General features: G+C 41.1%; 1 protein-coding gene across 2 annotated transcripts in view; it reads left to right on the forward strand.

Annotated features, from left to right (window-relative positions):
• The first annotated feature begins 322 nt into the window (after positions 1-322).
• F12 (coagulation factor XII) overlaps positions 323-24,781 on the forward strand; it is a 59,043-nt gene continuing 34,584 nt past the window's right edge. Inside the window, exons 1-9 of one of the 2 annotated variants that reach the window (XM_063447316.1) lie at positions 323-498; positions 4,470-4,569; positions 4,655-4,754; positions 12,735-12,805; positions 16,199-16,306; positions 17,065-17,199; positions 17,316-17,420; positions 19,638-19,812; positions 21,180-21,277. In XM_063447316.1, the coding sequence (XP_063303386.1) occupies positions 439-498; positions 4,470-4,569; positions 4,655-4,754; positions 12,735-12,805; positions 16,199-16,306; positions 17,065-17,199; positions 17,316-17,420; positions 19,638-19,812; positions 21,180-21,277 (952 nt within the window). In that variant the 5' untranslated portion in view covers positions 323-438. The remainder of the gene's footprint in view (positions 499-4,469; positions 4,570-4,654; positions 4,755-12,734; positions 12,806-16,198; positions 16,307-17,064; positions 17,200-17,315; positions 17,421-19,637; positions 19,813-21,179; positions 21,278-24,781) is intronic. The other variant, XM_063447315.1, reaches the window with a different exon arrangement.

The raw sequence follows: 24,781 nt of genomic DNA on the forward strand, positions 1-24,781 counted from the left end.
AGGGTTCACATACTTTTTCTTGCAACTGTAAGTGATTTTACCTGATCTTGAGTTAAATTTCAATATATTATCTGAGATTTTTGTAAATTTATTTTATAATAAATTACAGCTCCAGTCCCCACAATTACAGCTCCTATCCCCCCATCATAGTCCCTATACCCCCATGCTACAGCCCCTATCCCACCACACTGCAGTCCCTATGGATGTAAAGGGTTAAGTGAAAGCTTTCATCTATGCTTGTTTTACATAAGGACAGGGGTCAATCTGTATCTCAAATCTGACCAATGGCTGAGTGGCAGGCATGCCATTCACCCCAACAGGTACACACAGTTCAGAGGGACTGGGTGAATGCACTTTTAGCCCATGTTTAGTTTCATCTTGCTTCCCACTCTTAACCTTTGTCATTACGAGTTGTTTTAAGAGCTCCATGCAGACGCTATGAATTTGTCCTGTCTATTTTTCCTTCTTGCTGCTCTGGTCATTGTGCAGGCCAAAGAGGTGAGTGCAAGCAAACTGATATAGGTTCTTGTATTGAATGTATAATTCTGTATCGATAAGTTGAACTTTTTTTTTTACTAGGTTGTAACTTTTAACAACCAAATATTAAAACATAAACTACAAAATATGTCCAATCCAGTCAGATTAGTTATTATTTTCCTTTTAACCCCTTAAGGACACATGACATGTGTGACATGTCATGATTCCCTTTTATTCCAGAAGTTTGGTCCTTAAGGGGTTAAATTACATAACTTTTTCTTCAAGTCATTGTTTCTCTTTGGGGTTTAGTCACTAAATTATAAATAGTGGAGAACTGACAAACTATTAGAAGTTTAGGTCACTATATAGTGCATATTCCCCTAAGAAACCCAAGAAACAAACATTTTACCAATGGCGGTTAATAGATGCTAATTTTAAACCTTTGGTGTACCATAGAAGTCTTTAATATTTAATGACAAGCAATCACTGTAGTTTGGTGTTGAATATCAGGAATTTGCACAGAGAACTCCCTCCATATTGTATGCATGATCAACAGAGGGACTGCCCGAGAGTGTAACTCCAACTCATCTCGAGAAGTGACAGACTTAGGGTGCTGTCAAAAAGATTAAAGACACCCCAACCGCAGCAATAACCAAAACTATAGGCCTAAAACCCCAAAAAGATAAATTTTACGAAAAAATAATGCTACTTTGGGCCAGTCAGCTTCAGTCTTACATATATTATTTTCACACAAAGCACAGTTCACTGTGCACACAGAGGGGTCAATTTGTAGCGGAGAGCTGGTCTTTCACAGGTTAACTCCACTAAGAATCCCAGTGAGGCTCAGGAACAAGTTATAAAATACCATAGAATAATAATCACAGCAAGCAAGGTAATCCACGAATATCCCAATACGGATCCCAATGACTGGACGACACACAGCATCAGGAGCAGAACTGAACTTTTAATCACTCAACCTTCTTTTAAAGCATTCTCCCATGCAAGGGAGGGATTTACAATAATTAGCACAGTAGCCAATCATACATGAGTTGCCGCCCACACATCCCCTCCCCTTAGTCTGACTCATAATCCTATTATGCAGGACACCAATTCCCTGGGTTTCTGGATGTACCCCTAAACATAGGGGTACCCCTTTAAATATTACATCCCCTGGTAGCCCTGATCTGGGTGAGTGACATATCCAAAAATCACCCAGATCGGACCAAGTAGTAAAAAGACCGACCGCGCTGGAGGTAACAGCCGAAATTGGTCCCATGCGTTTTGGCCCTGCGGTCGGTCACAGAAAAAGGGAATAAACTGCACGAATGACTTGGGCTATGGAGGCTGGGGAGGATTCGAATAAATCACCTTGTTCGTGGGTTTCTATACGAATTTAAGGGCAGTGTGGAGGTCTCAGCGGTGTTTGCCTAGCCGAGTGTCCGATTTGGGTTCCAGACACTCGACGGCAAAACACCGCTGTTCGGGAGTTTAAAATGGCCGCCGTCACTTGTTTGTTTCACGAATGGCGGCCACCCAGAGGACAAAACACATATTACACGAATCGCCAATTACCCGTTTGCAACATTGTTGCGAACGGTAATTGGAGGCACACTTATTCCTGGGTGGTCTGGTTGTTCGGTAGTTTCACTCATATAATGAATGGAGTGATTTTACCGAACAATCAGTCGAATGCTGCATACACATACATACATAAGGCAAAATTTAACCGAAAGCATATGAACATACAGAAGTTTGAGGACAGCCCAATGCCATCCACTACACAATTTAACCATGGTGGGAGTGGGCTGTCCTCTAACCATTAATCATCTCTTTTTTTTAGCACGAAACTCGGAATTTCGAATCAGGTATACTCGGCCATTGCACAAGTTGTTTGGTTATACATTCATGTGGTGATTTTGGAGTTATGGAATTCAGATGACCCGATTGACCAAATGATTGGCCAAATTGCAATTCGACCTAAAACGAACACACAAGTCTAGTACCCATTATAGCAAATAATTGTGAATGATCATGGTTGGCTCTCATATAATGTAATTTCCAGGAGCCTGACCAAAATATGCAAGATCATTATGGTCATATATTTAATACCGCATATGCAAACATAAGAGACATTAGGTTCCCCTGGGTATTAATATAATTTTTTTCACACATGGGTTGGGGCATAAGGAAGATTTTATACTAATATGGGGTTATATGTATTCATGTAGGTTAATTTATTTACTAACTATGATTAAATTAAATGTGATGGCTGGCTAGCAAGCACTGGCACATGGTTAACCTTCTCTCCACCTAGTTTTTTTTTGTTTTGTTTTTTTACTGTGCAATAGGAATTACATACAAGCCTGCAGTGCCACGATAGCAGTGACAGGCTAACTATTTTACCCACTGGCTGCTAGTGCAAAAATAGTTTTGATTTTTATAATTGGGGAGGGATTTGAAGTATCTGGGCCTGTGGGTCTGGATTTCCGTCTCGTTCGGTGCCACTGTTTTGGAAAATCTGGACATTGATTTACATTTTGCATTCTGAGTGACCTCATATGGAGCTGGATTGTGTGTAGTCTGTGTGTGTGTATGGGGGTACAGTGGGGGAAGTGTGTGTATGGGGGGCTGTGGGGGCAGTGTGTGTGTGTAGTTGGAGGGGCAGAGTAAAACAAATGTCTTAAATGTCTTATATTTATATCCCCCCTCCCTTCTTACCTTTGCCTGGGAGGGGGGATATTACTTCCAATCCCTGGTGGTCTGGTGGAATCCCTGGCAGTTCTAGTGGGGAGTGAACTCTAGCCTGCACCTCCTGTGGCTAGAGTTCACCATCGCGAGAACAGAGCGTTGCCGTGGTATTAAGGCTAGAGCTGCAGGCTGAGCTCCTCCTGGGTCTCCTCTACCTCCTCTCTCAGTGCCGGCTGCCAGCAATGTGCCTGCGGATCGGTGAGGGAGATCTCTGATCTCCCCTCCGGTCCGTGAAGGCACATAGCAGGAAAGAGAATCGTCTCCCCCCGAACCCTGGATCCGCCACTGGCTTGTATCTTTATCCCTCCTTCCATTTTTTATCTACTCCTTCCGATTTCTTCCTATGTCTCCTCTTTCTTTCTTCCACCTAATTCTTCTGTGATTTCTACGCTTGAGTTTTTTTACATCTGACTATTTATTAAGGGAAGGAGTCTCTAGCTCTATGCACATATTTTGTTATCATATTATTATTATATTGTTTTTGATTTCTTGTATTAACATGTGTCTGATTTGATCCCATCTTCTTTTTCTTCAGAGAGACTCTATAGGCACCCAGACCATCTCCGTTCTCCGGGAAAGGCAACGTTTTCATTGCAGGGTTAGCCTACCTCTGTGCTTCTGCTAAATAACGGAGTAAAACTCCACTATTTCAGTCAGATGTCACAGAGCAGTGTTTTGTCGCCCATGTGCACAAGACTCGCAAAGCTTTCCTATAGGAAAGTATTGGATTGGCTGAGATCATTGATCTTAATGATCTCAGCCATGGAGGCAGAGCGTCTACAAGAAGACCACCTCCAAGGGAGAAAAGCTAAGCATAGCTCCCAACTGCAGCATCCTGCAAGTCATGTCATCAGTGGAAGATAAAAGGGGCGGACCTGCCCAAAGAGATGGACCCATCCAGAAAGGGGACATGTTAGCCTGGAGTGAATGCAATTATGTAGTCTGGCCCACTGAGGGCAGACCCTGCAGGGAGCACTGAAACTAGTGCCCTAATCATCGCGTGAGTGCTATGTTGGGGACTGTTTCCTGGTATCCTACTTTTGGACAGTGGCTTGAGTGTTTACAGTGGTGGGTGCCAGAGCCCTCCTGGCATTATAACCTCTACAGTGAGCTGTTGTTGTTATGGTGTTTGCAGTGTTTCTTTAAACCAAAGTTCTGATGTCTGTATTTTCAATCTCATTTCTAAAAAAAAAAACAGTTTAGAAAAACATAAAACTATTTAATATTTTTCTACTAAAATACAGAAACATAGAGACGACAAAGAACGTAAAGACAACAAAGAACGTAAAGACTACAAAGACCATAATGAACATAGAGAAAAGACTTTGCACAAATCCAGACATGGTGAGCCTATATATGGATATGCCATGACAAATCTGTGTTATACTTTGTGACCTACTGTACTGTAACCTATTTGTCTTCCTCCCAGTTCTTACAGAGAGTGGGCAGCTGTGTCATTTCCCATTTATTTATGCTCGGAGGATATACAACACTTGTATAAGAAGAGGCAATCAAGGGCCTAAAGAATGGTAAGGCCATTCGTGTAGTAAATTATTTCTATTAGTAGATGAGTTTTATGTATGTTACTATTCAATGAACACTGCATATAATAAACACATATTGGTAATCAATGAAGAGATGTGTTTTGAAAAGCTATTCAAATTTGTAATGCATAACTACTGACACACAAAGGGTCCATTTGCACAAAATACCAAGAAACCAACTACGAATTACTGACACACTGGTACCGAAGGAGTAAAGCCGAGAAGCTCCCCGCCCGCCCAGCCGGGCCGCCACACTGCCGTGCCCAGTAGATATATGAGTGCCCGATCAACCAGACCTTGGGGGGAACCGAACCTGAGGAAGCAAAACATTTAGCTTAATAGACCGGCGGGACGCACATAGAAAACAAACCTCCTAGAGTCCCACCTCCCTATCCTCTGCACCTCTTGATCCGGCAAACCCAGCCGAGAAGCCTCCGGTGCGGCGCCAATCCGGAAAGAGTGCCCACCAAACTCCGCACCCTCCAAGCCCAACGCAGCCATCCCTAAACCAAAAACGCGTACAAATTGAAAATGGAAGAGAAAGCTCCCATCCTCTTGCACCAGTAGTGGGCCAGACAGCCCAGGGCGAACCCTGAAGAAATCCCTGAACGCCAAGACCGGACAGGTGGGCAACCCAAGGACCACAGCCAGCCTAACCCACTTATTCTTCCTGAACACGTCAGTCTTGGAGCATCGAATCTTAAAGTACACTAGGTCCTGCCCCTCCTGAACATCAGCCTGCTCGGACACACCAACTCCCCAATCCTCAAGGCCCCAGAGTATGCGAACGAAAAGGCGAGGCGAAACAGCTGCACCTCAAAGTCCGAGAAACCCCCCCCCCCGTAAAAACCTTGTATTTTATTATTTTTATGGGGCACATGAGGGCGGACCTATATAACTAGACAAAGAGACACTAAAGCGTTACAAATACAGGTTTGTCTTCCTAACACTTTAGTGTTTCTTTAAAAGAAGAGGAGAAACTATGAGAATGCAATTTGAAAGTTCATATGGGTTCAGTGCAGGATAGAAGTTGTTTGTAGGAAAAAAGACTAATAGTAGCTCATGGGCCCAGAGGAGTGATGTAAGGCTAAAAATGGAATATTAATTCATGAGTTATGGAGAAAGAAAGTAAAACCTTTGGCATAATGGAGTAGGAAGGCACGTGTGAGCATAACAAGAAGCACAAAGCAGAAATGATGATGGAAAATAGTTTAAGGGTGTTCTATTTGTTGCTTTTTAGTGGCAGCAACAATATCTCAGCTAATGATGAGAAATACCTAGTAATTCATGTGATACGATTGTATCGATATAAGAAAATAAAGTTACGGTGGGTGTGGGAAACATTAGCTTATTATGACAAAGCTTGGATGTAGTGCAATAATTAAACAGTTTAGAAAGACTGTAGTGGGTCAAACGAGTATTTTGCATTTTCTTTGATACTGTCTGAAACGTATGCTACTAGTTTGTGTGCTTAGTTTATTCTCCTTTTTATTTAACCCCTTAAGGACTGAGGCAATTGTACAGGTTCTGAGCAAAACAAAATGTAAACAAAAACTGGAATTTCTGCTATAGGTCTGTTCAACCATAATCCATCTCTTTAATATTAAGTGCACCCACACTTATTATATATCATTTGATTCAGGAGATACAGTGCTATATATACATATTTTTTTATGAATAAAATCTTTCTCCCCCAGCCCTTATGTGTGTCTCTTTCTTTCCCAGCCCTTCTGTGTCTCTCTTGGCCCCTCTTGGTGTCAATTCCCAGGCGCTCCTTTCCCTCTCCCCGGCCTGACAGGAAGCAGGTTAGCACTCACAGTGAGCACTTCCTGTCAGTCTGGTTTGGGCTTCACCACGCTACTTACAGAGACTGGTAGGAGGGGAGCACTGTGCAGTGCCGGTTACCTGAATCCTGCACCGCCTGGGCAGGTGCGCCTCAGGCAACTGCCTATGCAGCATTGTGGTAGCGACAGCCCTGTGCACATACATACTCCTTTAATAGCTCAGCAGTGATACAGAAACTATTGTAAGTATCAGTCACGTCCTGATTTGGTGAGAGATTATTTCTCATTGCAAAACTCAAACTGCAGTTTTGAGGGTTTTTTAAAAATTATTTTATTTAAATTATCCATAATGGGGATTGCAAAACAAAGGCTCCATGCCCACACATTTTGGTGTCACGCACTGGTCAAATAACAATTAGTTATGCTTTTTTAGGTTTTTATTTTTTAATTTATCTATTTTAAAAAAAAATTGTTTGGTTTAAATTATAATTTGTATTTTGTATTGTAACATAAGCCCATACATTTTGGCCATGAAGCGTTACTGTAAAACATTCATCCATTACAAAGAAAGTTAAAGGGACACTATAGTCACTAAAACAACAGCTGGCCCCTGTAGTATCACTGCTCAGTTCTCTGCCATTTAGGAGTTAAATCACTTTGTTTATTCAGCCTAGTCACCCCTTCCTGCAAGTAACATGCACAGACTTCCAAAACACTTCCTGTAAAGAGTCATCTAATGTTTACACTTTCTTTATTGAAATTCTATTTAATTTAGAATTTATTATCTCCTGCTCTGCTAATAGCTTGCAATACCTTGTAGGAGCCTCTTGTATGTTACTAGTTCAATTTACAGAGCAGGAGATAAAAACTGTTAAAGTAAGTTACATCTGATTGAAAGTGAAACCAATTTGTTTCATGCAGGCTGTGTGAGGCATAGCCAGGGAAGGTGTGGCTAGGGCTGCATAAACAGAAACAAACGTGAATTAACTCCTAACTGGTGAATGGAGAATTGAGCAATGAGACTGCAGGGACATGATCTATACACTATAACTGCTTCATTAATCTAAAGTTGTTTTGGTGACAGTAGTGTCCCTTTAAATGAGTTTGGTGAGAGTGTTACAGCAGTGATTAAGAAGCCTGGGAAGTTAAAGGAACACTATAGGGTCATGAACACAACCATTTAACCCTATAGTGTTAAAACAACCATCTAAGTGGCTTGACCCACCTTGCCCCCTTTAAAAGGTAAGAAAAGTTACATTATTTTCAGCGCCACGCGTGTCTGCTGGCACTGGCCACTCCCCCGATTCACCTCCTTGCTGACATCATCAGAATTTTGGATTTCATCCAATCAGAAAACATTGGATTGGCTGAAATCGTCAAGGAATCAATGCGTCTCTATGAGGAAAGTTCAGCGTCTCAATGCTTTCAACCACTGGAGGTGTCCTTAGGTGGCAATGTAAACACTGCCTTTATTTGAGGCAGTGTTTATATGAAAATGCCTGCAGGGAATGATTATACTCACCAGAACAACTACATTAAGCTATAGTTGTTCTGGTGTCTATAGTGTCCCTTCAAGGTAAATGATGGGACTTCAAAGCTGAGTATCTGTATTTTGTAAGTTAATTTCTCTTTGCATTCTCTTTACTTTGCTTACCTCCTCCTCCTGGCATTCCTGCGGTGTTGGTTGGGGATCCGGACCGGCCTTCCAGCATCCCTGTAGGTCTGGTGCAGAGACCGCAGTCCCATCTGCACCATCCGGCTTAGGGGTGCTGTTAGGGGTGCTGTCCCCCTGTGGTTGGGGAGAGGGATCAGCTGTCTCCTCTTCCTGCAAGAGGGATCAGCTGTCTCCTCTCACTGCCGCTGGGGAGGGAGGACGATGCTCTCCTCTCCCTGTGCCTCTGTCTGCCGCTGGAAGAGAGACCGGTCGTCTTCTCTCCCTACAAGGTACACTGCCTCTGGGGAGGGAGGACGATGCTCTCCTCTCTGTAACTCACCCTGCCCCTTGGGAGCGAGGACGATGCTCTCCTCTCCCTGTGCTTCTGTCTGCCGCTGGGGAGCGAGACCGGTTGTCTCCTCTCCCTGCAAAATATACTGCCACTGGGGAGCAGGACCGACTGTCCCTACTCCCTGAAACTCCAGCTGCCCTTGGGGATCTGGGCCCAGCATCCCTGTAGGGTCGATGGAGAGACCTCGGTCCCATCTCCACCTGCCATATGGGGTTTCCCCCAGGACCAGTCTATCAGGTCCGCTACCTCTGTAGGGGGTACCTCAGCCGAGTCTTCCCCGGCACAGGGCTTTAAGTCTGGGACTGCCACCCAACTCTCCTGCAGGGTATTCTGAATTGAGCAGAGCAGATGTAGGAAGTCCTGCTCCAGCTCCCACTCCAGTGTCGCTAGATATGCCAAGTCTCGTCTGACCTCGTTGGGCTCAGCCCAATCTCGCATACTCTCCCTGAATTCGTAAATCTCACGAAATCGGGTCTTCGTAGTGCTCCCGAACTCCGGTTCTGTGAAAGCCTCCCACAACAGGACAGGGCCATCGTAATCATACCCCTCTGGGTTGTCGTGCTCCGCCGTCCACGGTGTATGCCGAGCTGTATACCACCAGAGTGCCTGGTAGGCATCCTCCAGCCACAGCTCCTGCCATACCTGGTGCTCGAGCTCCTTCACCCACTCCTCCAGGGCACTGGCGGATCCAGAGCCTTATCTCGGGAGGGGCACTCATAGATAATTTAAAGAAACAATCCAGGCACAATAACCACTACAGCTCTCTGTAGTGGCTATAGTGCCAGGATGCCATGGTGCCCTCCCAGAGTAAACAGTCAAACCGTTTAAGAACAGTTTACCTGGGGTCTCCCAGGATAGGGGCTGTAGTATGGGGTAGGGCCTCTAGCTAGGTAGATGTGTGTGTGTGTGTATCTGGGACCGTGTGTGTATGGGGGTGCAGTGGGAGCACTGTGTGTAGGAGGGGCAGTGTGTGTTTGTGTGGGTGGTGTAGTGTGTGCATGGGAGTGCAGTGTATATATGGGGTGCAGTGGAAAAACTGTGTATGGGGCCAGTGTGTGTATGAGGGTGTAGTGGGGGTAGTGTGTGTATGGAGGTGCAGTGGCGGAAGGTGTGTGTATGGGGGTGCAATGGGGGTAAGTGTGTGGTGGGGCAGTGTGTGTTTAGTTGGGGGAGGGGGCTGATCAAAACAGATAAGTGTTGTTGTTTTTTAAATTAATAAATATGCTTTATATCCCCCCTCACTTCTTATCTTTGCCCAGGGAGGGGAGGATATAAAGCATATTTTTTTATTTTTATTTAAAAAACAAAATAAATATTTGGAATTGCTATTATAAATATTATCCCCCCTTTTCTTACCTTTGCCCAGGGAGGGGAGGATATAAAACATATTTTTTTTTAATTTAAAAACAAAACAAAACAAATATTTGGAATTGCTATTATAAATATTACTATCAGTTCCACCACGCAGGCTCGCTGCCTAGGTGTTCTCTTTGACTCCGACCTCTTCTTCAAGCCTCATGTTCAATCTATCGCCAAATCCTGTCATTTCCATCTCAAAAACATTGCACGCATCTGCCCCTACTTAACGCCTGACGCGACTAATGTGTTGGTCCATTCCACTGTCCTTTCTCGCCTTGACTACTGTAATCCACTTCTCAGTGGTCTTGCGTGCTCCCAACTTGTGCCTTTACAGTCCATAATGAATGCGGCAGCGAGGCTCATCTTCCTGTCCGCCCGCACCTCCCATGCCTCACCCTTCTGTCAGTCCCTACATTGGCTTCCTATAAAATATAGAGCTCAATTTAAAATTCTGGTTCTTGCTTTCAATTATCTCCATAATGCTGCTCCCATCTATCTATCCTCCCTTATACACAAGTATGTCCCGTCTAGGCCCTTACGATCTGCTGAAGACGTACGTCTATCTTCTGTCCGTACTCCCACCTCTGATGCTCACCTTCAAGATTTCTCGAGGGCTGCACCGTTCCTGTGGAACTCGATTACCTCCTCCATTAGATGCTCACCCAGTCTCCACTCCTTAAAAAAAAATCGTTAAAAACCCATTTCTTCATAAAAGCGTATCAATTAAACTGTTAATAGCTCCCGACTGATTCCTCTTCTGCAACTGTCACTAGTCTACTACTATCCTTACCTTTTTGTGTCATTTTACCCCACTCCCTCTAGCATGTAAGCTCATTGAACAGGGCCCTCAACCCCTCTGTTCCTGTGTGTCCAACTTGTCTGGTTACAACTACATGTCTATTCGTCCACCCATTGTAAAGCGCTGCGGAATTTGACGGCACTATATAAATATCATAATAATAATAATAATAATAATAATATTATCCCCCTTCCCTTCTTACCTTTGCCCAGCGAGGGGGATATCCATTCTGTGAAGCCCTGGTGGTCCTCGTGGGGAATCCCTGGCGGTTCTAGTGGGGGAGTGACAAGGCTCTATGTTGAGGGTAAAATAGGGACTCAACAGTCTGAGGGTTTATTGGCACTTATATATAAGTTTTCCCACAAGGTTACCACCCACGTGGACCTTGTGGGATACAGGACATGCAGTTACAATAGCCAATCAACACATTACAGTACAGTCAGACATTCCCAGCCAGGGCACACAAACCCTCCCTTCTGCCTGTGATATAATTACTGAACACAATGAGCTAACTAATTATCACAGGCAGAAAATATTCAGTTTTACACAATATTCAGAACTTCCAAACCATATATGCAATTCACAAAAAGTCACATATTCTGAACCAGCATAAGCAGTATACAAACATATGTCAAAATCATACAAATTGGTCCAGTGGTTCAAAAGTTAGGTGGAAGTCCTATTTGACCGACTGCAAGCATGGCTTTCCTGCCCAAAACAGTTTCACAGATTTAGGCGGTGCAGCCGGTCTTTCTTCTCCTCTATCCTTGAGATAATTGGCTAAAGTGGGTGTGGTAACTTAATTATCTCCAGGTACAGGGAATATCCCCATTTACAACAACAGTAAAAATACATAAAAATACATAATTCCTATTATACTGAACAGAACCCCCAGATTCAACCTATCCTCGGATAGCTTGGATCTGAGCGCTCACTATATCCAACCAGCGCTCAGATCCCATGAACAGAATAAAATCACCATGGGGTTAAAGTTTAGCAAGGGCTGATGAAAGATTGAGGAGGGACAAAGCAGCCAGTTTAACCCCTTAAGGACACATGACGTGCCTGACATGTCATTATTCCCTTTTATTTCAGAAGTTTGGTCCTTAAGGGGTTAAACTGGTCTGGCAGTGTCCCTGGGACAACGCCCTGGTGGAGAACAATAGTAAAGTTGAAAAAAAGTAATAGAACCCAGCACACACGCACATTTTGGGGGTGTGGTTATGCTAACCATGCCCCCAAACATATAAAATCTCAGTCTGCCCAAAGTACTGTGCCCTGTTGGTTCCTAGTGTCCCTATAGCACATTCTTTTGTCCCTTTTGGTATTCATTGGTATTGACCTAGCTTGCTTTCGACTACTCTGTTTTCTGTCTCCCTTGACTCTGCTTTGTTTATCATTCTTGTGTATCTATGGCTCCCCTGACTCTGCTTTTGTCTCTCGAGTTAGTGTATTTCTGGCTTCCCTTGACCGTGGCTCTTTCTTACTATCCTTGAATTATTATTATTATTCTTTATCCCGCCATTCTAAGGACCGGTTTAGGGACTTTCTATATGTCTCCATTATTCCCCAGTGGGATTTCACTCTGCGTGTTAAGTTGTACGTTAAAGCAGTGGGTGGAGACACTGAATGACAGTGGTGCACACTGTACAGCACTGTCACAGAAAGCACCTCTAGGAGCCATATGAGGTGTGACCAGTGGAGTTATCCCTAGCTGTAATGTAAAAATATTTTTCTGAAAAGACAGTGTTTACTGCAAAAAGCCTGAAGGGAATGATTATAGTCACCAGAACAAATGCAATAAGCTTTAGTTGTTCTGGTGACTATAGTGTCCCTTTAAGGTAAGACACTGTCCAAAATCTCCTGGCATCATTGATATAAAGTTCTTATGGTTCCTGTGAATAACCTCAGGCTATAATGTGAATTAGACATAGGCAGGCATTGGCAGGAAGGCATAAATACATTGTCTCAGAATTGTAGTGCGGGCTGGTGACTTATTAATACTTTACTTCCGTAGGTGCTCCCTCACTAGGAATTATGACCAAGACCAAAGTTGGTCCTACTGCAATGATCGACATGATGTTACAGGTAATAATATACAAGTTGTTTTTTTTTTTAAATTGAATTATTGTATTCTTAACTTTTCACTGGTGTTCAGAACTCTGTCATGGGAAAAAATATTAAATATTATCTTTTTTATATAAGTGTAGAACATTCCCTGTATATTCCCATATATTTAAAATAAAGCACATAGTCATGCCATTTCAAAAGCCTTACATTGTCAGTAGAATGACTTGTCCTGCAGTGATCAGAGATCGGATTCAGTTTGGCCCACCATAAAATTTCACCTTTTTTAAGATTTGAGTTCATAATATTTCTGCATATGCAACAGTTTAGCAGTATTGTTCTAGGCAACGTAAGCTTAAAAAGACCTGCATCACCTGACAATTATTTTTATAAACAAGCAAGAAAACACTTTTAAAATATTTACAAACCAAAATATTTTAAATATATGAAATAAACGTCAGATTGCATTGTTGGGGTTGCCATTTCAGGCTAAGGGAGTTTTGTTTAGCCCCCCTTTCTCTTGCCCACCCATTAATTAGGTCCACATAAAATTTGATGAGCTCAGCCAATCGAATGCTTTCTCATAGGATGAACAAATAAGGTCCTTAATGAGTGTCCTCCAACTTAAAAGGCCTAACCCTAAATTGAAATCCAAATTTTTGTTCCAAAAAAGTAAACAAATTTGTTGAAGTAACACTTTAGGATAGAACAAATTACTTTAAATTAAGCAGTGAAATCCCAAAAAAATAACTGTGCAAAAAAATATAGGGTATATGTAATAAGGCCAACAGAAGATTATAGATAAGACAATACCATAATATAACCAATGCTTTCTTTTAAGGAGTTCCTTTATTATTGCTAGGATATATGTTCCATGGTATGTCTACTAATTGTTAAAAAGATGGATAGAAACACTTCTTAAAAGGACATAAATGCCCTAAAATGTACTTCAATGTGAGTGTTAAATAGAACTTCTCGTAATAACGGACTTAGAGAGTGTGTATCCACTTGTAAATTGATGCAATAATTTGTCTGCTCACAAAGTAGTATGTATATAGCCAAAATATATCTTAAATGCGACAGATGAGCAGCAGAGTAAAAATGAAATCTCAATAAAGTGTGGATCCCTCGACCCTACAACAAACCAGTCCACCCCAGCCTCACCCTTAATAAACTCGATATTATATGGGTCGACCTGGAAATAATCAATCCGCTCGTCTCGGGTAGCTAACGGTTAGCCCACTATAATAAGATAACATACACGCAGGCTATCAGTTCCTAAATCCGTATGACTGAAGCAAAGTCTATCACTGATTAAAAAGTATGGATAAAAATCCATTAATATTACCATAAATGTAACTAGCGACAAGGCTTAAAGTAATAAACCTTAAATGGTATAACGACAGTCATGGGATGTCGAGACTACCATAGTAACAACAGACAGTCTTCTGAACACATTAACACTATTCAAGGATAGAGAGTTGCTTGTTCGATATAACTCGCTATACTATATACAAGAATGCTGAAACTGTTGTTACTGACAGCTCGTCTTCCAAAGCCTAATGCAGCTATCGGATAACCTTCTCAAGGAACTGGTAAAATCTTACTTGTTTACTCACTAGACTACCTGCAGCCCTAAATCACTCTTCTAGTCCCCCCCCCCCCCCCCCCACTATAACCAGAACACACAAAAACTCCATAACCCTAAATCCCAAATAAACCAAAAATAAATGTAAAAGAAGCGTTAAAGAACGCCCGACGTGCGTTTCGGCATCTGCAAGTTTGAAGTTGGCTTTATCAGATCAAGTTATTTTTCTTAATTCAAAATTGCCTCACAGAATTGTAAACTCCGATCTGGATCCTCCTCTAAAATCCATGGATTAATCATGGCCAATACTATTTCAGCACTAATCATTGCATTAGACAACCCAAAGATCTACGGGAATCTCGAAGCTCTCTTTTTCACTTTTTTGGGGCTTTGAGTAAATGCCAGTGTCACAAACATTCTATTTTCATCAGTAGTAACACTCACTGGTAAACCACTTTTTGGTGCATTGCAAATTTGTCACGTATTTAGTATATTTAGTTGGTGGAGTTGTTGCAAATTCTTCTTCCCATTTCTGCTGAATCTTTTGTTAAATTAAAAGCCATACTTAATTATCTAAAAAAAAAACAAAAAAAAAACAATATACGATAATAAAATAGAAACTGTGTACCTGCTTATGCACCCCCTGTATAATAATACTACCTCTTTGACTGAACTGCTTTTTAATTAATGCTTACAGAGCTTATTTTATTTTTTTCACAAACCTGTTTACCTTTCCCATTATTCCTTCTTCTGTAGGGAGGATGAGGTTCCATTGTTTGACTTTATTTACAGACTCTTCTTAGGAATTTGCATGATAGTTTGCTCAGTTTGTATGCTTAGAAAGAGCCTGCAGATATTGTTTACAAAAGATGATGTACGAATCATGGGGAATTTGCACTTAATGCCCTGGCTGCACATTTTCACGGATAATTCTGGTGAACAAATTAAATTATATCAATCTAAACATATAAATACAGAAATTTATATAAAACAACACATCAAGTCACATAGAATTAACATTTTTGGACTCAGATTTAGCAAATTCTATTTAAATGGACAATCGACCACTAAAGATTATTATAGAGGTTATGAGGCAAGAAAAGTTTAGATGCAATCCCTCTGGTTTTATCTAACTAAGGCTCTCTTGGCACCCACATTCTCTGCTGAGATAATGAGGAATTTCACTTCCACATGGCTGTAAACACTGAAGTCCATGGCTCTCAGCATATAAATGATGCCCAAATTGGATCATTATAATGATGAAGTGAAAATCCTTGTTATTTCAGGAGCAGGGATGCCAGGCTTTGAGTGCTAGTGCTAGCCCTGTTTTTTTTTATAAACTGCTGAAGATTGTCCCTTCAAAGGGTTACTGCAATCAAAAAGCACAGTTTTTCAGATAGAAACACTTGCTGGCCTGCAGCCACGAAAGGAAAAAAAAAAGGATCAACAGATCAACAGATGCAAAATAAGCACAGAATTAACATTAGCGTACCCAGAACTCCTCCGTCAGCAAAGGACTTTAACTCTGTATGCGCAGCAACACTGCACATATTGAATTCAAGCACCATAACCACTTCAAAACACTGAAGTGGTCATGATGCCTGGAGTAACCCTTTAAAGTTTTGTTACTGAAATATGCAACCTGCATGCATGGATTTTTAGTTTCAAGAGAACGTGATGAAATGTAGTTATGCATGACTACTTATTGAGAAACCCTGAAAAAAGAATATATGTACATTTTTATTCACTGTACTTTTTCCATTTTAAAACATTTCCCCAGGGCATTCATTTTTAAACATGACCCATTTCTAATTCTATTTTCTCAGACCATTGTGAGGCCAATCCATGTGGGTCCAGAGGAGTTTGTGAGAACAAATTAAAGGGGTACCATTGCGTATGCAACGAGCCTTATACTGGTCGGAACTGCCAGACAGGTAAGAATTGCCTCTATAGCTATATCCACTGGCTGGGCAGGGTTGTGTTCCAAAAGAAAAAAAACATGATTGAAAGGACCCTTATTGGAAAAGCCTCTTCCTGTTCGGGGAGAATTCCATCTGTTGCTGACAATACTCTGTGCAAATGCCACAGATTTAGGAACTTTGTTCTTTTTGCATACCTTAATGCATATATATTTTTACTGTATTATCTGTATACTGGTTTAAAGATTTGGGGTCAGTTCTGCACGTTTCCATTTTATTTTAGTTCTGGCTCCTTGACTGATGTACTGTATAGATTTATGTAAAAATATAGAGATAACATAAATATAGGATTTCTGCCAAAACGTGGGCCTTGCAGATAGAGAGCTAAAATGTTTCCATCATAACTACTGTCAATCAAAAGATATACTAAATGAATTAGCATTTTTATCACCATATACCCAAGCAGGATAGAATTTATATTGATAAAGATATAAGTATATCTTGCCAACGTTTTAGTTCAGTATTGTGCAACCATCAAAAAATTTAAAATGAGCAGATGAAATAGTGATGAAGATTCAATCATAAAGCCATCCAGTTACGAGACTCATGTTGTAAGCAACAGTACATACGAGATTAATCTTGTTAGGGTAGGCTGATGACTCATACAAACTTACTGATCAGATACTGACATGGTCAGAAGGGGGTTTTGTGACAAGGCAAGGCTATGAGAAATCAAGTAGAGATATCTGACAACACATTTTATTTCCTTTCAGAAAAGTGTTACGATAAAAAACTCGAACAGTACTTTGAACATAAGCAGACATGGCTACGATACCTCCCTCCCATTTTAGAGGAATGCACATGCCATAATAACAAGGCAGTAGTATGCAAAGTGACAACAGGGAAAGGTAAGAATAACTGAATTAACCATCAGACATATGTAGGAGATATAGGCCTTGCACCATATTGGTGCACCAATATAGCAAATACCCTACTTGGATAATATCATGCTTTGCTTTTACAGAGTGCTCATCGAACCCATGTCTGCATGGAGGGCTTTGTGTCCAAGTCAAGAAAAACACAGTGTGTGGTTGTATCAAGGGTTACAAAGGTCCTCACTGCGAAATAAGTAAGTACTTTAATACAATATGTTTTAAACAGGACTGTTGTTTGGAACAGTCTGGCTGAATTTTAAGGCCAAAATATAGATATAGCTGAACATGGAAATTTGTTTTTAATTTGTCTAATTTGTCCAATACCTGGTGCAGTGCCATCTTAACAACATTATGGGCCCCCGGGCAAAGCAGTGCTCTGGGGCCCTGCCTACACAACCAGTCGCAGGAATAAAAATGTAAATTATCTATAAAATTAAGCTTATATTTATTGGTACCTCCAACAAATGCAATCCATTCATAAAATACAAGCACATAGACTGCTGAATACATACACACGGACTGCTGAATACACACACACACACACAGAATGCAGACTACACACTGACTGCCGGAATACTTACACACAGATTGCTGAATACACACACACAGACTTCTGAATACACACACACAGAATGCAAATTACACACAGGCTGCTGTATACACACAAAGGCTGCTGAATACATACACACAGACTGCTGCATACACACATGTAGACTGCTGAATGCACACACACGGACTGCTGAATACACACACACAGACTGGTAAATAAACACACACAGACTGCTGAATACACACACCCTCCAAGCCCTTCCATATGTCTCATTCCCCCCAAAGCAAGCCCCTCCATGCGTGCCAGTCCCCGGCCACAGTCCCCTGCATGTGTCCACTCTCCCCCCCCCCTCCTGTTCCTGCTTATGCGATACCAAGTCCTCTCACTGCAGCAGTACACGGGCCCTGAAGATATGTCAATGGCCCATGGTTGCAGGGCACCCTGGAGTGACAGGCTCTGTCGCCGCTGCGACCCCTGCAATCCTGCAACCGTGGTAGTTATGCCACTGTGTGTATATACACTAGGAGTGTTAAGGGATCTGTTTGCAGTGTGTCATGTGTATTGGGAGCCGTTTGTGGTCTTGATGTGTATTTTGTATTTATAACAAGACTGTGTTGTATGAAGTATGAGGGTTACTGTCTGGGTGGGGCTGTATGTGTATGCCTGTGACTGTATGTGGGGATGAGTGTGTTTTGGGTCAGTGTGGAAAGTGGGGTGAGTGTGTGACAGTCTCTGAGGGGTCATGGGGTCATTGTGGGGGGTGAGTATAAAAGGATGACAGTGTGTGAGGGGACAGAGTGTTACAGGATGTCCGTGTGTGTGTCATGAGAGTGACAGTGTGACTGTGTGTGATGGATCAGTCTGGGTGTTAGTGTGATAGGATGACTGTCTGTGAGGTGAGTGTGATAGGGTCACTGTGTGTGGGGGGTGCATGTGGTAGATTGACTGTGTGTGAGAGATGAGTGCGGGGTGTGAGTTTAACATGGTGACAGTGTGTGGGGTCTTTGCGGGGGGTGGGTGTGACACAGTGATTTGGGGTGAGTGTGACAGGATGACATTTTGTGAGGGACTATGGGGAATTAGTGTGACAGGGTGACTATGTGTGTGGGTGAGAGTGACAGGGTGAGTGTGTGAGGGCTCAGTGTTGGAGGTGAGTGTGACAGGGTGACTGTGTGTGTGGTGTGTTTTTATAACAAGACATCCATGGATACTGTAGACAGGAATAGGTATATCATTGGTACTGCTGCAGGGTCATAGCTTTAATTCTCCTTAAGAAATGCAGGGAATGGCATCAATCAGTATTGTCCTGACTGTTTACCATTTACCCACAATCACAATGTAATAGAGAGTTTAACATTAGGAACAGTAGAGTGCTGCAGAAGGGTGATGCTAAACAAATTTCAGATCCTGTAGCAGGCATAGGTGGAAGTGCCTGGCAATGCACGTTCACAGGCAGCGTGCAACCTAGGACATCCTCAGTGACTTTGCAAGGTGGTTCAATTGCGCATACATGACAGAGTTGCACATGTGCAATTCATCTTTCTACGATTTCTAGGGATGGGACACTGATTGTTTAGATCTGTGTCTCCTTAGGAAGGGACATGGAAAGTACAATCAAGAAGTAGCAGATAAATATAAAAAAATATATTATAATAACCTGCGTTTTCAGCTTGCCGAATGAGACAATTATATGCATGCCCCTCTCTACAATTACTTTAGTTTCTTTTGCCAACTACGTTTTTTTACTTAGACTTTTAAGACTTTACTCACCCTATACTGTTGCATTAATGAGAATGTTTAGCGAATAAGATGTTTATTTCATGGTTATATTTTTTTATGCCTTTTATTTGGGGGTTTGCAGGTCCAAGTCAGGTATGTTACCTTGGAAATGGCACTGGCTACCGCGGAACTGCAAATATAACGATGACAGGAAAGCAGTGCCTCTCTTGGGACTCTGAGCTGATACACCACGAAGTTACTCTGTACAGTGGCCACAAAGCAAAAGCTCATGGGATAGGACCTCATCCATACTGCAGGTACTTCAAGGATTTGCAAATCACATGCAAGAAAAATAATTATCTGCATCACGTTAATAGTACTGAGCTGGGACTTTAATACTATCCAGAGATTCCTATGAGTTGAAATGTTACCAGATTACTCGTGGAAATGAATGTATCAGTTGAATACTATGGTTTTGGTGAGAATTTTTTTGGATTGGTGTAGGGGCTTGAGGGTGTTCTGAAATCTACTCCACTTTGCGCCACTCTCATTCAATCTGTATTATTTGCAAATACAGTATTCAGTTTACAGATGTTGAGGTACAATAAACACACTTTGGGAATGATTCAGTAAAACAGCTGCAATGGTATTAGACATTTTCTCTCAAAACAGGCATCTATCAGATCACCTGTTCTAATTGAAAACTAGCTTTTCACCCCTGCCAAAGGAAATACCTAAAATTCAGGAAAGTCTGTGGACTATACTAGTGTTTGTTTTCTCAGATTGTTGCCTAAGTTTGGGACTCGTGCTGTAAGTGGATATAATTTTAAAAGAGGAAAAATAATAACGTTCAAAAATTCTGGGGAGTGAGGACATGGAAAATCTAAAGCCCCGCCCATAAATATTATATACCTGAAAAACCTGTTTTAATACAGAAAAAAAAATCAAGACTATTTTAAGAGACATCTATGGAATCAAATAGAGCAACCCCCTCAATATCAATTGCAGATATCCACCTATGTTGCCCCATGCAGTGAATAAACAATACCTGGTTTAACGCTTATTGACTTCAAAGTGCGTTTGTTATGGTGCCATAGCTTGTTCATCTTGTATGGATTAAACTGTTTCAAACGGTTTAACCCCAAAGTCTGTGTTCTAGCACATGATCTTTCTCCCCTTGTCATTCTATTTCATGATATGCTTCAGAAGGAAAGATTAAGGTTCCTGCTGGAAGGGGCACCGATGATTGGCTGAGAGCTCTCAGCAGACACTCTAAGCCAATCAGTGGCTCCCGATTCATAAAACAGCTTTAGATATTTACTTATTTTTTCTCAAGCTGTTTCTGTGAATGGGAAGCCACGGATTCAGATTCAAAGCATTGCAGCAAACGGAAGGAAAGGGGGCCAAGAGATCCTGCGTAACTCCATTTTGAATAAGCTGTGGGAGACAAGTTATGGAGCCCAAACCAATCCTTTATTATTCTTCTGCCCATATTTGCAGACATAATTTAAGACTCAAGATTTTAAATTATAGTCACTATGACTATTAAATAGTGTCTAGTTTACAGTATTTGAAGTTTAAACTGTTTATTAAGGAAACATTTTGTTTTCAGGTGCATTGTTTTTAATAGATGGTAAATTTATAGATGGTCATATTAACCAAAAATCAATATTGCATGTTGCAGGAATCCTGATGGGGATACAGAGCCGTGGTGTTTTGTTTTGATCGAAGAAAGGCTGAGCTGGGAGCATTGCTCGATCCCGAAATGCAATGTGGTTAAAGGTACGGGCGTGCATGTATATGGGCAATAAAATCAAAGCTTGCACAGTAATTAAGGAGTGATAGGAAATTCAATGGCTGTAAATGGGCAGTAAGCAGTAAGATAGATGACTCCCATAGAATGCTCACTTAACTGTAAGGTTCTTAGGGGTTTTTTTTTACTACTAAAGTGAGAATTATTGTGATTTCAAAGTGAATTTCTAATTTAAGTCTAAAATTGGAAACTCACTTAGAATCCCTGACAATTCTCTACCAAAGCCAAATTTAGATAATTGATAATTTAAAGATAATTTTATATTCCATATGGCCATTGCCAGCACTAGCAGGCAGCAGGCAAATAACCCTGGGGTCAACCATATGGCTGTTGGCCAGCCCTTGCTAGCCAGTCACTACATTAACGGGATACTACAGTTACCAAAAGAACTGTAGCTTAAAGAAATTACTTTTGTTTCTGTTTATGCAGCTCTAGCCACAGCTCCCCTGCCTGTGACTGACACCGCCTGCATGAAAACAAAATGGTTTCATTTTCAATCAGATGTAACTTACTTTAACATTTTTTATCTCCTGCTCTGTGAAATGAACTTTAAGTCCATGGGCATGCATAGGATGGGGGACCTTGAAATAATTAATTGGGGGGGTCCACCCCTTCACCCATGGCCAGCAGATGGGGGTTATTATATAAAAGGGGCTGCATCCTAATGGTCAGTGGGTGGAGTCTCTAATTATAATATTCCTGATGCAGACCCAGTCTCCCCTTAGCCCTCACCCATGGATGGCGGGTGGGGCTGCCAAATAATTGCACTGCAACAATAAAAGTTTTGTTTCCTGTGACCAATTAATAGATTGTGAAAAAAAAACAGTCAGTAAAATCAAAACAATAGATATTCAGGGCCGCCCTTAGTCATTTAGGCGCCCTTTGTGCAAAATCTTGACAGCGCCCCTCCCTGGTCACAACAGCTCATCCATGTATAGTGTTTGTATAGGGGCTTTATTTTTTATTTTTAAAATTCTTTATTTTAATTTTCTGTGCATTAAGATGATGAGTCAAGACACGTTCTTGATGCCATACTCATAAGAACACATGATTATATAGAGGTAAAATGTACTTCTTGCCTCAGGACTATGGGCCCTGCAATATACCTTGCCCAATGCACTTTAAAAGGCTCTGTTCATGTGAGGTATGTACTTTTGTACTCCAGACTGTCAGGGTATTTATATCGGCAGACATTTTGTGCTATGATAGAAATTAAAAGTGTATATTCACTCTGAACAGACCAGACTCCATTTTGTTATTTTCAAGTTAACGAAAGACACAAGATTTCAATCCCTTCTGTAAAACTGACCGCTTTGCCAGAGCTAAGGAATGTATAGTATAGAAAAACCAAATGATAAGAGACTGTCTAAAATGCTAATGGAATGGAATAAATTCTAAACCCAGACATAGGTGACAGAGAAGATTAAATAATTAAATTTTACTTTCTATATGTATAACGTCCCATTGTAGTGGAAGTTCAAATTAAGTTTAAGGACTGTCAATTTTAGAAATTACAGTAGGAATTGGAGACACATAGTCTGAAGAAAACTCAAGAAAATAGTTTGATCTGACAGAAAATGTGACTTATAAGCAACCATAAAGATAACGTAAATGACGTCAAAATAGCCACCAGGAAAAGTTAACTCTTTCCTGGATAGGTAAGTTTAGTGGGACAAGACTGCCCTCTATAGTCCAAATACTAAAATGGTTATCTAGAAGGGAACCACACCCTAGTGCTATTGGTTTATTAGCCAGTGACGAACAGAGAATCTGTCCCTTTAAAAAGTTAAGACAAAGGGAAGAGAAGGGGATCAAGGCAGATGCAAGGAGGTATGCAGTAATCAAGAAAATCAGGAGAGAGAAAGCAGTCAGGGGCAAAAGAGTCGTGAGCAGGCTAAGAAGCAAGCAGAGTCAGAGCGAGAGAGAAACATTCCTTGACACTTAGCTACCTGAGAACATCTGGTGAGAATATCTATTTAACTGGTAAATATACTGGCTTCATTAATTAATTTAAATTAATTACAATTTTCTAATAGCATGATATATGACTGGATAAATCACGATCAGATTTCGATATTTAGAAATCTTAGTTCATTAAGAAGTATATATTATTAAACTTTCTATTCTGCAGATAGAATGAATAATGATGTATTAATGTAACATATCACATGTTAGCATATTGTGACATTTCTCCAGCTGTATTGATTTACTATAAAATAAGATTAAATATCTGTTTAGGCAAATTAAAAAAATTCAGCTTATAGAATTTCGTAGACTTCTCTTATTGGATGGATCCAGGAAATGACTAATGAACTGGTTTGAATGTTATTTTATTTCAAATTACATAAGAATAGATCTTAAATGCCTAGAAGAGGTCTAGCCAGCATTGAAAGGGTTATTCTAACTGTCAGCTAAAGTTTTTATGACCTCACGCTGCACTCTGAGGAATTCTGTTCTCTCTGTGAAACTTTTTCTTTGTCTCTGTGAAAGGCAGTCGTAAATCTTATCTTAGTCATTGGGAAATGTTTTTATATTACCATTTGTATTGCATATTCATGTTATACTGAATTTCCATTGATTATTGTCACGCATGTTACTTATTATTATTATTTAAAATGTCACAATAAATTGTATCTATTTTTATAACAAATTGTGATTTTATTTATATGAAATACATTTCACTTACACAATAACGATCTTTGGGATCTGAGAATTAAAATAGTGGGTAATTCTCAACTGTTTACTATTATTTTTCCATAAATATCCCCACAAGACAGAGAGACCGACCGTTAGCCCTAATTCTCTGGAACTGTTTTGGGCATGAGACCATGCGGGCGGGCGGTCAGTCAAAATGAAGACTTCCAGGAAATTCCTGAACCCCTGAACTGATCTGGGAGATTTTTGGATATGTTGGTCACCCAGATCAGGGCTATCAAGGGATGTAACTTTTGTGGTTTTATTTTTGTATTTTTAGGGTACTTTTGGGGTGTTTGGGAAAAAGTGTGTTTTTAGATAATTGGATTAGATAAGTACAGTTCCTGATCCAATTATCTCCCAGGCACAGAGGAGAGATTATCTGATTTTGTATGGGAGTGTCCTGGACTTGAGAGCCAATGTGATTGTGTATTTATTTCTACTGTGGTTTACTCTCAGGTCCAAGGGGTAGTGCCCCTTGCATGGGCACTGTCATAAAAGGCCAGTTGTGGCTACCATTAAAGTTAGATTCGTTTTACCCTTCATGAAGTCTAGACTCATGTTTGGGGGATTAGAGAGCTATATTCACACTCTGGGGATTGCTATAATCACTATACTTCCTTGGATCACAACACTTGCTCTTATAAGAGCAGCCTGCTTCGCTCTCTGGACTAGGAGAGGTCTACCCAATGGAAGCTAGATTCTGGTCTTGGGTCCAGGGTGGGTGGACAGTGAGACCCAACCAAGCTGCGGTGGTTTTACGGGGGTTATGGTGTTGC

The sequence above is a fragment of the Pelobates fuscus genome, chromosome 3, assembly GCF_036172605.1.
Source record: "Pelobates fuscus isolate aPelFus1 chromosome 3, aPelFus1.pri, whole genome shotgun sequence".
Classification (NCBI taxonomy): domain Eukaryota; kingdom Metazoa; phylum Chordata; class Amphibia; order Anura; family Pelobatidae; genus Pelobates; species Pelobates fuscus.